This window comes from Palaemon carinicauda, chromosome 8 (genome assembly GCF_036898095.1).
Source record: "Palaemon carinicauda isolate YSFRI2023 chromosome 8, ASM3689809v2, whole genome shotgun sequence".
In the NCBI taxonomy this organism is placed as follows: Eukaryota; Metazoa; Arthropoda; class Malacostraca; order Decapoda; family Palaemonidae; genus Palaemon; species Palaemon carinicauda.
Genome location: NC_090732.1, coordinates 7,427,979 through 7,446,204, shown reverse-complemented (window position 1 = coordinate 7,446,204; position 18,226 = coordinate 7,427,979). Strand labels below are relative to the sequence as shown.

The window sequence follows — 18,226 nt, the reverse complement described above, 5'->3', positions numbered from 1 at the left end:
TGAGAGTCTGGGACAGCTTTTAATTATGCCGAATCATTCGTGAATCATGTATAGGGAACGATCCTATTGTCTTGCTCAAATATTTGTATTTAAATTCAATTTTATGCCGATCTAAAGAAAGATTGTATTTTATTTTCAACCAAGCACTGTAATAAAAATATTTTTATTTACTAACACAGACAACATTTTATTATGGCTAATAATTGGAGACTCGTGTAGTTGTAGAAAACGACTCCATTGTCAACAAAGTCAAATTCCCTAGTCTGTAGTCTCCAAATTCAACTGATCTTTGTACAGAAAACACTTATTACTAAAGTTTCCAAAATGCAAATAATTAATGAAATTAACACGTTCAATGTACACGATGCTTGTCGTTTGGGGAAATATGAAGAGGTAAAGACAAGAGTATTGAGTAACAATCGTCTTCTGACCACTACTGACGACGTAAGTAAAAAATCTATATGTGATCTTAATACAGTGAAATAATATATGATAATTTAAGGCGTAGGTTATTTGGGGTAGTTTGTAGCGCTACGGCCAAGCGTCCTAATTTGCTTAATGTCTCTCCGACTGTTATCTTGTATAGAATAAAAACGTTTGGAAATGGTCTACGGATCTTAAATATGTTGTGTAAGGGGGGGTCCGGGGGGCGCAGCCCCCCTGGGTAAGGACACGGCTTTTAGCATAGGTTAGGTGGGTTTTTTAAGTTAGCTTCTCCCGTCGTACTCGCAGGTAAGGAAACTATTGTGTAAGGGGGGGTCCGGGGGGGGGGGGGAAGCCCCCCTGGGTAAAGATACGGCTTTTAGCATATGTTAGGTGGGTTTTTTAAGTTAGCTTCTCCCGCCTAAATCGGTTTTAGAACGACGGCCACAGTTCAGAATATTCCCGTTTTCTACGAGATCTGGCCGTCACCCTACAAAGGCTCCGTTATTTGTTCCCCTCTTTATGCCCTCCAGCAGACGTGGCTTATTCCAAAGACAGTTTCCCACTGTTTATCCCATCATTGTTTTATATAGTATATGTTTACCCTGTTACTGACATTGAAGGGTAGATATGTGGCATTTTAATTCTAGTGTATTTATGTTGACGGCCATGTCCCATAACTTCCTCCATTTAAAACCCAATTGCTAAGAATATGGGAGTCTAAGGGGGGTTGAAGGGGGTTGTTATCCCCCATCAGCTAAGTAGGTAAGGACATGGCTTGTAGATTACGTATGTCAAAGAAATCCTGACCTGCTGGTAAATATATGATACTTTAATTTCTAGCGAAATACCTGAACCATATATTTTTCCTACTCGCTATCTTGTGTTTTATGCATTTCTGACATTGATTATTGGGGCAAACCACCCGTTCGTGAGTTTTTGGATCCCCTTATGTAAAGACTATTATGGGGGACCCCAGTGGGAAACTAGGTTATTTTGGGTGAGGAAATGTCATAAACGTGTGATTTTCAACAATAATAATGATCATAAATTCGAAATAAGTATAAGATAACCAGTTGGAAAAATATATGCTTTATGTAAATGGTTGAAAATAGGCCATAACATGATTAGGTTCCATTGTAGTGTATTACAGGGCAATGTAACCTAGAAAAACAACTACTTTTTCTTATAGAAAAAATTACGCTCTCTTCGAAAATGACACTCGTTCCCGTCGCAAATTAATAGTTTCAGAAATATATATACATCTATATCCTCCAATAATGGGGGACCCCCAATGGGAACTCGGGGTTTTGGGTGGGGAAAACATACTGGGGAATCGATATATAAACGTAAAACAAGCCTTTTCTTCTCTATACATTACCTTCTTGAAATTATAATAACCGGAGGAAAATACGAACCAGTATATCTGGATAAACTTTGGAGGCGCCGTTACAAAGATTGTGTCATGAAAAAATACAGTAACCAGTGCTGCCAACGTCTGATGTAGATCAAATGTTATTTTGTGACCTGTCATACTACTAGGCTAGGTTAGGTGGGTTTGTTAGGTTCTGTGCCCTTTTTGTACTTTTTATATATTGAGTAAAAGGAGAAATTATTTAAAATACATATGGAAAAATCTATCATTACTATCTTTAGTAATGTCAGCGTGCCGTTGGTAACTCTGTGTACCATACGTCAACGTTGGTAACACTGTGTATTATTGGTAACGTTGCTAATGTTATCGTACGTTCGTAAGAGAACCGTGCAACTCAAAGTTATCCGAATTGGTTGATCTGTTTGTTTCCTATTGAAATGAACATCAAATTCGGTTAATTCACGTTATTTACTATAGGAAAACAATTATATATCGTTTCCCCAGTATGTTTTCCCCACCCAAAACCCAGAGTTCCCACTGGGGGTCCCCCATTATTGTAGGATATAGATGTATATATATTTCTGAAACTATTCATTTGCGACGGAAACGAGTGTCATTTTTGAAGAGAGCGTAATTTTTTCTATAAGAAACAGTAGTTTTTTTCCTAGGTTACATTGCCCTGTAATTCACTACAAAAATACCCACGATTATTTAACTTTGGAGATTTGTTAAAAGGTACAGAACCTAACAAACCCACCTAACCTAGTAGTTCCCAGGTCACAACCCCTAGCCCGGGGGCAAACCCCCGCACCCCTCTTCCCAGGTCACAACTACTACCTGGTGCAAGCCCCCTGGACCCCTCTTCCCAGGTCATAACCGCTAGCCGGACACCCCCTTCCCAGGTCACAAATTAGAAGTAAATCACAAATAAATCCTTAGATTATGATAAAGTAAATCACAAATAAATCCTTCCATTAAGAAAAAGTAAATCACAATGAATTCCTTACCTTATGATTGATATCGTCACCTTTTTTGTTTTCTTTGCAATCATTGCAAAAGCTTTGCAGTAGAGAATGTGCTGGCCTTCCCTGAAAACTAAGTCAGAATCTGACCTTTGAGGCATTATTTCGCTGATATTCTTTAATTTCCCATGAGTAACAATAGCTTTACACTGAAGGGAGAGCATTTCCATCATAATCAATTGCTGATATAATCGTAATTACACTTTCGAAATAGATTGATGTACAGTGGAACCTCTACACACGAACGTATGTACATCAGAATTTTCCAACACCCGAAGTAAAATTCGAGCAATTTTTCGACTCTACACCCGAATTTGATTTCGACACACGAAGTAAGCAATTTTCGTCGTACCGATTGTATCCGAATTTTTCGACACGTGAAGTACAATTCGAACACGTTCCTACTCTACACCCGAATTTTATTTCGACACACGAAGTAAGCAATTTTCGTCGAAACGGTTGTATCCAAATTTTTCGACACGTGAAGTACAATTCGAACACGTTCCTACTCTACACCCAAATTTTTTTTCGACACCCGAAGTAAACATTACCCGTACACGTAGATGGTACTCATAGTGCCGGATGTATTTTTTATTTCCGCCGATAGAAGGCAGCATTTCTACCTCGGAGGGACCCTCAATTAGCGTGGCTTGGGACATTCCTCTGTTCTCGTCGGCTTCGTGTGGTTGTGCCTTGTGCGTTCTGCTATTAACTGTGTTTTAATCGGGATTTTTTACGTTCATCCTTTTACGATATTTTACGTAAATCATGGGTCCTAAAAGGCTTAGTTTCGCAAGTGGTAGTGGTAGTGGTGAGATAAGGAATAAGGAAATGCTTTCTTTAGAAGTAAAGCAAGGAATTATTGAGTGAACTTGCAAAAGAACATCACGATGAACTTACTACAGAGGAGCTCAAGGAACTCCATGCTATGTCTGAGCACATGAGTGATGACAAGGAAGGGATCGAGGAGGTAGAGCATGTGTTAGGTTCGGCGCAAATAAAAGAGGTGTTAGGTAAATATCAAGACGTGGTCGACTTCATCGACAAATACCATCCAAAAAAATTGCAGGTTTGTCGTGTAGTTGCGCAGTTCGATGATGTTTCCCTAACTTATTTTCGAAACATTCTGAAAAGCTGTACCAAGCAACTTTCTATCGATAGCTTCTTTTAAAAAACTACGAAGCGAACTCGTGATGAAGAGGAAGGAAGTGGTTCAAAGAAAACGGCAAAGAGTGAAGCGAAAGAAAGTGAAACAAAGAAAATGGCAAAGATTGAAGAGAAAAAAATTCAATCAATTTTAAGTGTAGAGTGAAAGTGATTAAAATTAATCATCAAAAAGAAAAAAAGAAAATGTAAAAAAGAAATATAAAATATAAAAATAAAAAAATAAATAAGCTAAGTTAGGTTAAAGTTCACTTAGTGTAAGTTAGAATAAGTTACGGTAGTGTACGTTTATCGTAGTCACCCTCTCTACCTCCTCGCCGCCCGTCTGTCTCCTCGCCGCTCGTCTGTCTCCTCTCTGCATACCAAGACCGACACCTGCGCTGGACTTTCTAAGGTAAAGTGACGCTAAAAACCCGTTTCTTATTTATTATTTCTTTATAATTATTATTTTTTACATGTCTATTATCTAATTTAGTGTGCATTATTGTCATGTGTAATTATGTGTAGTAATTTATTAAGGATTTATCATAGGTTTTTGGGCTCAACCACGGATTAATCCCATTTCAATGTATTCTTATGGGAAAATTCGTTTCTACAACCGAACATTTTCTACACCCGAAGTCGGTTGTGGAACGGATTAAATTCGTATGTAGAGGTACCACTGTACTTTCCTTAAGTTCACCCTTCCAGACATCTTTACGAGATGGTGGTTAACTTAAAACTGAAGGCAAAGGTAGGAAAAAAATGGCTGTTGTAGAACAACATCCGGGAACTTAGGAAGAAGTAATTGTAAGCTGTTAATTGGTGTAAAAAACACCACCTGACAAATACGTCATTGTAAATGCACAGAAAGCGCCGCAATCCATGGAAAAAACACATGCACAGTAAGTCCCCTTCAGTCCCTCAAATGTAAACAATGGGCTTAGAGTGAAAAACATACTTCACATTTAAATCGACTGATATGTAAGTTATTATGCCCCAGCCCCCATTAAACATATACAGTAGAGAAAAACAACAAGCTAGCCAGCACTCATCCATTTCTTATAGCATATTTCATTTTCGCTAGCAATTAAACTATCATATATTAACCCTTCTGCCTATGACCCCCTGTACAGTACCCTCCAACCCTTCTTCATTGATTTCCTCTGAAACCCATTTGAGTAAGAATGATGTCCCTTTAACCTTACAGCAAACTTGAGGGGAGGAAGACTTTTGGTAAAATTATAGTTACAGATGGAACAACATTTTGAACAGAAAAAATAGTTTGTTCCGTAACCGAAATACAAACCACGCTTTGTTCCGTAACCGAAATACAAACCACGCTATTTACAAAGGGTTATTACTTTTAGCGTAGCTGAAATGGCGAGCCATTAGAATTTAACGAGGGTGTATTACCCCCGCGCTAGTTAGCGGGGGGGTAGGGGAGTGGTAGCTAGCTACCCCTCCTTCCCCTCACACACAGGTGAATACTCACTTTCACTTTTGGCTCGGACTGTGACAGACGTCTCTGTCTTGGTCCTCGCTTGGCAGCCATTGTCTGTTTTGTCTTTACTTAATCGCTTACTTTTCTTTTACTCAATATATATGTAAACATGTTTTCATGTTTGTATATATATTTGAGTATAGAAATAAGTAAGTTTCCTTTTCAGATGTGTGTGTGTAGTGTACGATATCTACGTGGAGGCCTCGGCAGTTAGGCCACCACGGCCTAATTTTATGGGTTGCGATCGAGTTTGACTTCGGTCTTTCTCTCTCTCTCTCTCTTGAGGTCGTTCACCCTTTTACTATGTTTTACTACGCCCTTGTAGCTTCCTTCCCGTGTGGGTGGGGTTGCTACGCCGTACATTTTGTCTCAATTAGTTTATGAATCTAATTGTAGTTGTTAATTTTTCAGCTTGTAGAACGATTCCTTTCGGGGTTTTCGTTTTTTCTTTAGTGTTCATTCATTTTTAAATTACATAATTACATAGTTACATAATTATAATTGTTATAATTCTGTTTTGGTTACAGCTCTCCTTCCGCGAGTGTAAGTGGTTGTGAGGGCACGTGCCTGTTGTGTAATTCTTGTTCCTTTTCCTCGGGATTCCTCTTCGGAGCCTTCCCGGGGGAATGAATGTGTACTAATATTATTTGTTTTATTTTTTTACAGTTACCGATCTAGTTCGTTTCTGTAATATAGCAACGGTGTGAGCTGTCTGGTTGAGTCCTGGGGATTCGGCTGTTGCTGCCTCCCCCCTTGTATTGTCGTCAGGGGCGTGTCTCCTTCTACTGGTAGTACTCCCGTGTCGACGGACAGCTCTCCAGTTCATTTTAGAACAGTCAGGAGGCTTGCCTCCTTGGGCGGATAACTTTCCTTCCGAGGGAAGTTTTTTTTCCTGTCCAGGCTTGAGCTTTTCCTCTTTTGGGGGGTTCTTCTCTTGCCTTTTTTTCGTGCGACTATGCTCTTGGTGCTGAGCGGTCGCACCTGCAGTTTCGCTCAAGGGGCTGGGCAACTGCAGGAGCTCCTCTTCGGAGGATTGCCCCTTTTAGGTCACTGGCTGACCAGTCTCTTCCACGAAGTGTTTCTCTTTCGTTCGCGAGAGAGTACACTCATAGAGACTCCTCTTCGGAGGTTTCTTCTGTTGCTGTTGGCCTCCCTCGCCGTAAGGCCCTCCGTCCGCCTCGTCGTAAGGGCCTCTCATCTCCCTATAAGGGTGCTTGAGGCGCCTTTTTGAATCTCCGTTTGCAGCCTACAACTTCTTTTTCTCGATCTTCCGTCTTGGTGCAGATGGACAGCAGTCTAATCTCGTCTTCCGACGGGCAACGGTCTTCCCGACGGACAACGGTCTTCCCGACGGACAGCGGTCTTCCGACGGACATCAGTCTCCCGGCGGACAACGATCCCTTCGGGGCAAAGGGTTGCCCCCCCGGGGGTTCTTCCCTTGCGTGTCAGGGTTTCCCTGCGCGCCCTTCTGTTCGTCAGCGCGCTCCTGTTCGTCAGCGCTTTCAAGATGATCTTCCCTGCGGTTCCTGTTACGTGCCCTGTGCGCCCACGTTCGCCCTCGCGATCTAGAACTTCGGTTCAGGTCGGGGTCAAGGCCTCTTCTTTGCGCAGGCTTCCACGCGTAGCCTTCTGCTCGTCAGCGATCATCAGCTCGTCAGCGATCATCAGCTCGCCAGCGATCGTCAGCTCGTCAGCGATCATCAGCTCGCCAGCGATCTCCGGATCGCCCACGTGTGTTACAGCTGGCACGCCAACGTTCTCCAACACTTCTGAAGGAACATGGTTCGCCAGCTACTAGCTCAACTGCGGATGCTGATCGCCATCGCGCGACCCTCAACTGCAGATGCTGATCGCCATCGCGCGACCCTCAACTGCGGATGCTGATCGCCATCGCGCGACCCTCAACTGCGGATGCTGATCGCCATCGCGCGACCCTCAACTGCGGATGCTGATCGCCATCGGATGCTGATCACCATCGCACCCTTTCACGCGATCATTTACCTGCGCATGCTGCTCGCCATCGCACAACCCTGAACGATTGCCCGCTTACGCATGCTGCTCCTCATCGCACCACCCTGAACGATCGCCCTCCTGCAGATGCTGATCACCATCGCACCCTTTCACGCGATCATTCACCTGCGCATGCTGCTCGCCATCGCACAACCCTGAACGATTGCCCGCTTACGCATGCTGCTCCTCATCGCACAACCCTGAACGATCGCCCTCTTGCGGATGCTGATCACCATCGCACCCTTTCACGCGATCATTCACCTGCGCATGCTGCTCGCCATCGCACAACCCTGAACGATTGCCCGCTTACGCATGCTGCTCCTCATCGCACCACCCTGAACGATCGCCCTCCTGCAGATGCTGATCACCATCGCACCCTTTCACGCGATCATTCACCTGCGCATGCTGCTCGCCATCGCACAACCCTGAACGATTGCCCGCTTACGCATGCTGCTCCTCATCGCACAACCCTGAACGATCGCCCTCTTGCGGATGCTGATCACCATCGCACCCTTTCACGCGATCATTCACCTGCGCATGCTGCTCGCCATCGCACAACCCTGAACGATTGCCCGCTTACGCATGCTGCTCCTCATCGCACCACCCTGAACGATCGCCCTCCTGCAGATGCTGATCACCATCGCACCCTTTCACACGATCATTCACCTGCGCATGCTGCTCGCCATCGCACAACCCTGCACGATTGCCCGCTTACGCATGCTGCTCCTCATCGCACAACCCTGAACGCTCGCCCTCTTGCGGATGCTGATCACCATCGCACCCTATCACGCGATCATTCACCTACACATGCTGCTCGCCATCGCTTACCGCCAGCGATCTTCTTCACCTACGCGGCAGCACGATCCCTCGCCGTCACGCCCATTCGCCTGCGCGCCCGCGCGATCGCTCGCCTGCGCGCCCGCGCGATCGCTCGCCTGCGCGCCCGCGCGATCGCTCGCCTGCGCGCCCGCGCGATCGCTCGCCTGCGCGCCCGCGCGATCGCTCGCCTGCGCGCCCTCGCGACCGCTCGCCTGCGCGCCCGCGCGACCATTCGCCTTTGCGCGACCGTTCGCCCTCGCGCGACCATAGTTCGCGGCGAATTCCACAGCCGGTGGTAGCAGCAGGGACGCGTGCTCCTAGGCGGCACTCGGGATCACCTCCATCCAAGCACAGGTTGGTAGTGCAGGACGAAGACAGGTCAGTACAGCATTCTTCCCACCTTTTTTTCAGGCAGGAACCGTCGTGTCCTCTCCAAAGGATCGCCCGATCCCTTTCACCTTAGCGAGGATTTCGGACTCTGTGTCCTTGGAGCAGCAGACATGGTTTGATCCGCTGGCACGGGCGTTAATGAGGGTTATGAAACCAGCACTCACCGGCCAGGGTAACAAACCAGCGGCTGTCTCTCCTACGCTGAAGAGAAAGAGAGGAGTGGACTTCGTGGTGACTTCCCCCAGGGCGAAGTTGGTTCCCAAGAGGTCGGTCTCGAGGGTCCCCTCTCCTGCACGAGTACTCTCTCCTTCTCCCGCCCTGGAAGGATTTTTGGCGGGGGGGCTTTCCGTTGAAGATTTCTCCATCGGACAAGGGGTGACTGCTTACCTCTTCCTCTGGGAGCTTACCAGGTTCTTTCCCTCCTCGGTTACGGCCCGAGGTGTGGTTCAAGGAAGCTACAGGAAGATCAAGGGTACTTTCCTCCTCTCGAGCTCAGGCACCTTGGCCTTTCGTCGTTAAGTATCTACTTGCGGACAAGCTCGATGTTGTACCATCTGGACGCACTGACTGAAGGCTTCCTTCGGGTGTCTCATCTGTGGAGGTCAACGACCTCAGACACCCTTTCCATCCTTGAGAAGAGTTTTGTCTTTGCCCAAGGACAGAGACTTAAACATCTGCTGTGCGGAGTAAATCGACTTCCGGTTTCACTCCTCCAAGGCGCTTTCTTCCAGACTCTGCAGGGCTCCAGCTCCCTTTTCTTTCAACCACGTCGGCCTAAGTTATCGGCTACGACAACTGGGACAAGGTGTCCAATTGCAGTTTCCTCCTGTCAGGAACAGATGGCACGGGAGACTCCCCCGGGGGGGCATAGTCCTAAAAGGAGTTCACGAACTCTAGGATTGCAGGTTTTTTCGCTGGGAGGATGCTTAAGGTTACTCATCCGAATGACAGCTTCCCGATGCCCATTCCCGCACAATCTCTGTGAGTAGCCAAGGATATCGCGCCTGCCGTCTCTGTCAGCGAATTCAGTGTCTCTGAACCTCTATGCCATAGCATCAGCAGAGTTGCCCGGTTGGGCAGAATGATCCATACCTTAGGCGAAGGTCTTCCTTAGGATCATCGACGGCTTCACCCCCGGCCCCCTCAGTCGATCCTTTCTTGTAAGGAAGGATCTGAGAGGGGATGTCCATAGTCGACCTCTCAGCCCTGATCAAGTTTGTCGAACAAACTTCGGCCAGCGTAGACCAGCAGAATCGATCAGACTGGTAACGAGGCGACAGGACTCCTTTAACCCTGGATCGGAAGGACGGGTACTTTCAGTTTCCATTCCATCCATCTTCCAGGGTGCTCGTCGAATTCAGCCTAAACTGCAAGTATTCCTGCTTATGATGCAGTGTGGCTATCCCGCCGTGGCATAGCAGGTTTGTTTCCCCAGAGAACTCTCCCTGCCTTCCTCTTGGCCGCTCAGGTGCAGACTTCCGCCTCCTCTGCTGTTTGGAGGGCTGGTCAACTCCGGTAGGCTCGGGTTTCGACCTTCTTCAGCGCCGGGAAAAGCTTCCGAATGCTGACCATGAGTGTGGGCTCATGGTATTTTGCTTGGAGCCTTCTCTTCCTCTGCCTCAACATCTGGAGTATCTGGCCATGATATTGAGTCAACCGCCTTACCACGTTGGAAACCCCGCTTCTCGTCCGTCCAGCGAGGTTAAGCAACGTCGGTACTTGGATGGGTGACCACCTGGGGACGCCAGATTCTGTTACCACATCCTCCGAGCCTTCCTTTCGGTTGACTGTGGCAAGACTGAGGAGAGTCGCAGTACCTGTTCTCAGTCAAGCAGAGTTTTCAGCCCTACCTTGGAACGTTTCCTAGTTCTTCTTTCCTCATTGACCCGTTTATAGTCCGAACGGTCGCCTCAGGATAAGTTCCATGTGGGGCGATCCAAGTTCCGGTGGCTTCAGGCAATGTTTAACCGGACTCCCTGGCCCTATGGGACCAGCGGAACTATTAAACCTGCAATGGGTGTTGACCTATGGAGCCTCTTGATGGTACAGTGAACCCTCGTTTATCGCGGTAGATAGGTTCCAGACGCGGGCGCGATAGGTGAAAATCCGCGAAGTAGTGACAGCATATTTACCTATTTATTTAACATGTATATTCGGACTTTTAAAACCTTCCCTTGTACGTAGTACTGTTAACAAACCACCCTTTACACCCTGTAATGTACAGAACACTTAATGCATGTACTACAGCACCCTAAACTAAAACAGGCACAAATATTAAAGGCGATTTTATATCATGTGTTTCCTAAACACCTAAAAAGCACGATAAAAAATGGCAACCAATGTTTTGTTTACGTTCATCTCTGATCATAATGAAGAAACAAACTCATTTAGTGTACACATATATGTACGTATGGTTAGTTTTTGCATCGATTATATTGATTATACAGTACTGTATGTTGATTTTTTTATTACCAATGTTTTAGTTTACGTATTTTTCTTAGGACTTCCAAATGAAATCTTTTTCTTTATGACGCCGCCTGAAACGACGGCGTGTACGCTCAGTAAACAACCACGCTCAGAACAAACAAGGCATTTAACACGCATGATGATAGTGATAAATAATGATACAGTACATACAGTATTTACAGTACAAAGCATTTACAAAATATGTTACCTTACAAATATAAATTATACAGTACTTGTACGTAGCAAAGCAGGAAAACAATTTGAGAGAGAGAGAGAGAGAGAGAGAGAGAGAGAGAGAGAGAGAGAGAGAGAGAGAGAGAGAGAGAGAGAGAGAGAGAGATTGTTTTACGTACGTAAATGTAAATTTTAAACAAAAAAAATATGATAGGTTACAACATGTAGACTTTTAAAACCTTCCCTTTAACTTAATGCATACAGTACGTACAGTACTAAACTATAAAACAGGTTAAAGTAAAAAATAAAGATTGTTACTGTACTCACCACGAAAGAAGTTCCAGAAAAACTTGAATGACGATGGCGATGAATTTGCTGCACAGTAGAAATGATGATGATGAAGCTGATGATGTGTTCTACTGTGCAGTCAATGATAGTATTTTACGTCTCTTCAGACGGAGGTGTCTTTTCCTGGGACACCTCTTCAACTTCTTCAATTTCTTCCGAAGGCGTACTAGCAGGAGGAACTGGCTCTTTTTTGCGAGGCTGAAAAAACATTGTGATCGGAAGTTGTTGCCGCTGCTTCTTTTTTCGATCCAAGAGCATCCTGTAGGGAGTCGTGATGTCATCGACCTTGTTGCAGAATTGCATCGCGCGAACCATATCCTCGTCCCACTCTTGCAACATTTCTTTCGCCTCCTTCATATGGTTGCAGAACTTGGCGAGCCGTTCTAATGTTAAGCCCGTTTCTTCTACATTTTCTTGGGTCTCTTCCTGGGTACCCTCACTCTCTTCCTCACTTGCCGATTTCGTCAGGTCTTCGAGATCTGCGTCAGTTAGGGGCTGGGAATGGCAGTCCAACAACTCGTCGACGTCTTCAGTCGTCATGTCGCCAAACCCGTCACCCCCAATTATGGCAGCCAACTGCACAGATTTCCGTATTGCAGAGTGTTGGATTTCCGACGGAGTAAATCCCTTGTCGTCGTAAACAATATCGGGCCACAGCTTCTTCCAGCTCGCATTTACAGTTGCAGGTTTCATCTCTTGAAGTGCCTTTTGAATATTCTGCAGGCACGTGGCTATGGTGTACTGCCGCCAGTACGCCTTCAAGTTGAAGTCTTCATCCTCGTCATCTTGGGCAGCATCCACACACGCAACGAGGTCCGCCAAGGTATTCTTCGTGTAGAGGGCCTTGAACGCCCTGATAACCCCCTGGTCCATTGGTTGAATTAATGACGTGGTGTTGGGTGGCAGGAACTCAACCTGAACGCCCTCACGCGACAGGTCAGTTGCGTGTCCACCAGCGTTATCCATAAGGAGAAGGATCTTGAATGGCAAGCCCTTCTCTAAGAGATATTCATGGACTTGCGGGATGAAACACTGGTGGAACCAGTTGGAGGTCAGCATCTTCGTAATCCATGCCTTTTGATTATGCATCCAGTACACGGGAAGGAGATTCTTATTTTTGTTTTTCAAAGCGCGAGGATTTTTCGACTTATAAATAAGCCCCGGCTTTAACAAAAATCCAGCAGCATTGCCACACATCACGAGGGTAACGCGATCCTTGAATGCCTTAAAGCCAGAGGCTTTGGCTTCCTCTTTGAACAGGAAAGTTCGCGACGGCATTCTCTTCCAAAACAAGCCGGTTTCATCCATATTAAAGACTTGTTCCGGCTTGTATCCACCTTCAGCGATAATGTTCTTGAAAGTCTGGTTCACGTAAGTTTCAGCAGCGGCAGTGTCAGCGGAAGCAGACTCCCCATGCAGGGAAACGCTTTTCAGGGCGAAGCGTTTCTGAAACTTCGCGAACCATCCTTTGCTGGCGGAAAAACGTTGTTTCTGACGCTGGGAATCAGTGGAGGTCCCTGGTTGAGGATCATCTACATCATCATCTTCTTCAGCATGGTCGCCATCGTCGTCATGAGGTTCCTTTGCCGCAAAATTCTCATACAAGCTCAAAGCCTTTGTTCGGATGGTGTTCGTATCCAACGCTATGTTCTTCTTCCGACAGTCGGCAATCCACACAGCTAAAGCACCTTCCATGCGTACGATCGTTTTATTACGCGTTGTAACGACTCGCTTCGCTGATCTGCTAAAGGTGATTGCAGCAGTCTTTCTAATGTTCGCCTCGTCCTTCCTGATGTAGCGAACGGTGGATTCGTTGATGCCAAAATGGCGGCCGGCGGCCGCGTAACTTCTACCATCTTTTAACATGTCGAGAAGCGTAACCTTCTCAGCTATCGTCATCATTCTTCGGTGGCGTTTAGGCTCACTACCAGCCTTACTAGAAGCAGAACGCTTGGGAGCCATTGTAACAGAAAGTTCAACAAAAAGTTCAACTTAAAACAGTCGCACACAGCACAGATTCAACTTCACAAACTTAAGAACGTCTACTCAGCAATACGCGGAAAGAGAAAGTGAACGATGCAGTCCCGCGAGAACTCTGATGCTGCGGGTTGGAGATGCGGGCCAAACACCAATCACAGGCTAGATAACAAAACTTGAGTTTTGATTCGTCATCTATCAGCGCTTGAACCAATCACAACCCGTCTTATACAGTACTATGGTGCGTTGGTTACTCATAGAAGATGTCCCGCGCACACTGAACGTACGTAGATTAAGTACAATACCGTAATAATAATAAATAATGATAATAATACTGTACAGTAATAATAATAATAATAATGATTAATAATAATAACAATAATAATTTTATTAACAACAACAACAATAATAATAATAATAACAATAATAATAAAAATTTACGTACGTACGCTATTTTACGCCTCTCTCTCTCTCTCTCTCTCTCTCTCTCTCTCTCTCTCTCTCTCTCTCTCTCTCTCTCTCGTACGCTTACAGTACTTATTCGAAATGTGATTTTTGCAACAAAGAATATTATTGGATGCAGTACTGTACTACGTACGTATACATACAAAAGATTCATGGAAAAGAAGCACATCCATTACAGTACACACCATTCTAATATGGTATGACTGCATCTGATTTGCGTTTCATGTTCGATTTAATTTTACTACGTACTGAATTATCGTATGATCACATTCTCTTTTCGTGTTTTATTTCTTTCTGTGCTGAATTATATATCATATGTAATGCAATGAACAATCAGTAAGAGCAGATATTACTATAATTACAGTATTAATGGAATTACAGGTAACAAAATATCGTATTTGGTTATCTTCAGATTTCGCGGTATTTTCGAATTTTCCGGAAAATCCGCGATATGTATATATATATGGGTTATGGGAAAACCCCGCGAAGTGGTGAATCCGCGATTGTCGAACCGCGAAGTAGCGAGGGTTCACTGTAGTGGATATTCTCGTCCTTTCCCCACATTCTTGATGCGGTTCTCGGACTCGTCAAAGGAAAGGGGGGGGGGGGGGGGCATGTTCCGGTCCAGGCCTATGGTCAAGACCTGAAGGATACCTCTCCATCATTCAGGCAGGCTTATGGGCCTTAGTCTGGCCCCTCTTCAGATCCTACCGCTCCTGCCAAGTCGCCCCGTTGCGTGTCGACTTCATGCTAACCAGCAGGGGACGCATTTTCACACCTTCACATCTTGCAGTAGAGATACCGGGATGATTGAGATTCTCTCAATTCCACCATCGGCTCTCTCATTCCAGGCAGGGGAATGTTTCTCTCAGACTATCCGAGCAGAGCCTCATAGAGAGAGTGTACCTAAGGGTCTTTGACCTTGGGTAACCAGCAAGTGCTGGTCTGGGGGACCTGATCGCGACAGCTTGGAACCTCAAGCTTCCGCTAGTTTTCCCCCCAGTCTCAGACCCCGAGACTCTGGCAAGATGCATTCCGGTGATGGTGGGACAACTTCGACGCCTGCGTCTTCCCTCCTTTTTGTCTGCGGACAATGGGTCTCGACAAAACCAGGTTGTCTGTCAACCTTTCAATGGGAGAGCTCCACTGGGACTATGCGCAGAACGGTTTCTGGACCCTCTGCTTCCCCTGACGGAACTCCCGGGAGAGCTTCTCCCACGGCGCAGACTACTCAAGCAACCACACTGCGACATCTCTCCCGAACCGGGGCGTCGCTTCGGCTTCATGCCTGGAGACACTACGCTTCCTCCTCTAGAAGAGACAACCCGCTACAGTCGCGGTACGGAGGTCGCGTCATCTGCGATAGTCATCCACAGGGGTCTCCCAGGCAAAGTGAAGAGTCTAAGGTGGTTGGTGCCGTGGGAGATATACCTCTTCCCGTGAGGCCTCTTCTCCAGCAATAACGGTCTTATTGCCTTTCGGCGGGAGGAAACTCCTTTCCGCTCTTGGCAATGAAGCCTGTCGCTCAGCCTTTCCCTGACCTTCAGGCTTAAAGGAATAACTTTTTCCTGCCCGCTGGATCTATCCTCGCTCATGCGAAGCTACGATCGTCCCTGCCCTAGTCGGAGGAAGACCTCCAACTTGGAGCATGGCTCGGACTTTTAGTCCTTTAAGAGATCTTCTCAAGACCCTTTTACGACAGGCCTCGGATTGTATTCCGCCTTGGGTCTTCTGCTCACTCTGGCCACGGCCAGTGTGTAAGCAATCTTCTTGGTCTCTTACTACTCCCCCCCTTTCTAAGGAAGAGGGGAAGGCAACATTCAGGCTCGCTCCTGAGTTGTTGGCTAGACTCAGAATCTGAGGGTCCCGACCCTTCGGTCCGATTCATTCAAGATTTTGAGTCTCCATTCTGTGTCTGATGTCCCAAGACCTTCTCTTTCTTGCCAGTACAGGAATCGAGAGGTTAGCGCTGGGAACAGCTGCAGTTTGGCCTCAGTTGCAGCCGATTTGGGAACACAAGGAGGACATGGGGGGAGAGTCACCAGTATACCTCTTCAGCCCGGACTCAAGGACATTCATCTCGACCTGTCTTCAGACCCTCCCCCGTCACGTCGCCCTACAGCACGATGTTGGATACATCGCAACGTCCCTCGCCTTCGAGTAATACTACTCTGTGACGCAGGTGCTACAAGCTGGAGTCTGGAAGCGTCTGATGACCTTCGCAGCCCGCTTCCTGCAGGGCGTGACCCACAGGAGTCTCGATACGTTTTCTATCGCTCTGTGGTGGCTACACAACAGCTGGTCTAACCTCAGGCTCCTTTTTGGACAGGTAGCAGAAGGTTGAGGGCATTGTTATCAGGTTTTAGTCTGCATGAACGAAAGAAGTATGTCTGGCCCTTACTTCTTTCTTCATCATCCCCTCTACGGGGAAGCAGCATCCTGGTCTCTGCATAGCTGACCTCGAACCTCTGCAGGTAAACCATGCTTCCTTGTGTTCCGAGTATTGAGTCAATACTGTCGCGTCCCCCATACCCTGACGAGGTGGTATTGGGAACGTCCTAACCCAGAGTTCCTTCTGGAACTCCAGGTCAACTGCCTAAGACGGGTCACACTTCTTCCTTCACACACAAGCTTACGTAGGCCACATGGTTCCTTGCGGTGCAAGGAACTTGTGAGATGCAGGGACTCCTTTTCTCGAGTGCGACTCACTCGGATTCTGAGTCCCCGGGTAAAGCCAAAGCCAGTATGGCTGGGGACTTTCCACCCTTCCTAAGGGATAAGTCACCCTTTGTAAATAGCGTGGTTTGTATTTCGGTTACGGAACAAATGACAAATTCGAAGATAATTTGTATTTTTCCTAACCATACAAACCTTAGCTATTTACACATATTTGCCCGCCAGCCCTGTCCCCCAAGACAAGTCCTACCTCTAAGTGAAAGTGAGTATTCACCTGTGTGTGAGGGGAAGGAGGGGTAGCTAGCTACCACTCCCCTACCCCCCCGCTAACTAGCGCGGGGGTAATACACCCTCGTTAAATTCTAATGGCTCGCCATTTCAGCTACGCTAAAAGTAATAACCCTTTGTAAATAGCTAAGGTTTGTATGGTTAGGAAAAATACAAATTATCTTCGAATTTGTCATACAGTATTTACATTGGGTTTACCTTTTAGCGTAGCTGAAATGACGAGCCAATAGTTTTTAACGAGGGTTAATTACCCCCGCGCTAGTTAGCGGGGGGTAGGGGAAGGTTAGCTTGCTACCCCCCCCCCCCCCACACACACACACACACACACCGGTGATTTGCTTCACTTCACTTTTGGCTCCGGCGATGAACAGACGTGTCTTTCCATTGTCCTCGTTGACAGCCTTTAATCTTTTTTCTGCTTTTTCTTTACAGTGTGTGTGTGTGTTAGAAGTTGACCACCTTTATTATTACTATGCGTACGTGCCCTGGAATTACCGGCCGCCCTTGTGGTACCTTTATGTCGGCCACGGACACGGATCCTCACACCCTTTGCCCGCAGTGTCGAGGCCGACGGTGTGATCAGGAAAATATGTGTAGTGAGTGCAGGGAGTGGTCTGCCTCCCAGTGGGAGAGGTTTGGCCGCCGGCATAAGAAGAAGTCCAAGAGAGACCGTTCTCCTTCCGGGGTTGCCTTGAAGGAGGAAGGTTCTCGGGACTCTTCTTTCGCCGCCCAAACCTCCTCCGAAGCTCCCCCTCGTTCGACTCCTAAGGAGAGTCGGCCGAGTGGGAGCGCAGGCCCTAGTTCTGTTTCCCGTCCTTGGGTGGGGGGAGAGGGCGTCGCCTCCCATAGCGGGGCGGTTCCTTCTCCTCCTCCGGGGAGGTTATTGATGAATCTTTGTCTAATGATGATCTTTTACAGATTTGGGCTTCCCTGGGGCTGAAGGGCTTGCCCTCCAGGGTTGCCTTGATTGACGTTGTCCAGTTGGGGGCCGCCGTTAAGCAGTCGCCGGTGATAGCAGAGGTAGACCCTCTGTCTATCGTCGACGTCGTGGTGGCAGAGGCCTCCGACGGGGCGGGGCAATCCTCTGCAGATGCAGTTGGGGATGTTGGTGCTGACGGCTCTCCTCCCCCTTCCGTACATCCTTCG

The 18,226-nt window shown here is 46.9% G+C and overlaps 1 protein-coding gene across 1 annotated transcript in view; it reads left to right on the top strand.

Annotated features, from left to right (window-relative positions):
* The first annotated feature begins 219 nt into the window (after window positions 1-219).
* Window positions 220-18,226, top strand: part of LOC137645623 (26S proteasome non-ATPase regulatory subunit 10-like) — a 49,534-nt gene continuing 31,527 nt past the window's right edge. Inside the window, exon 1 of the mRNA XM_068378434.1 lies at window positions 220-444. Within this exon, the coding sequence (XP_068234535.1) occupies window positions 325-444 (120 nt within the window). The 5' untranslated portion in view covers window positions 220-324. The remainder of the gene's footprint in view (window positions 445-18,226) is intronic.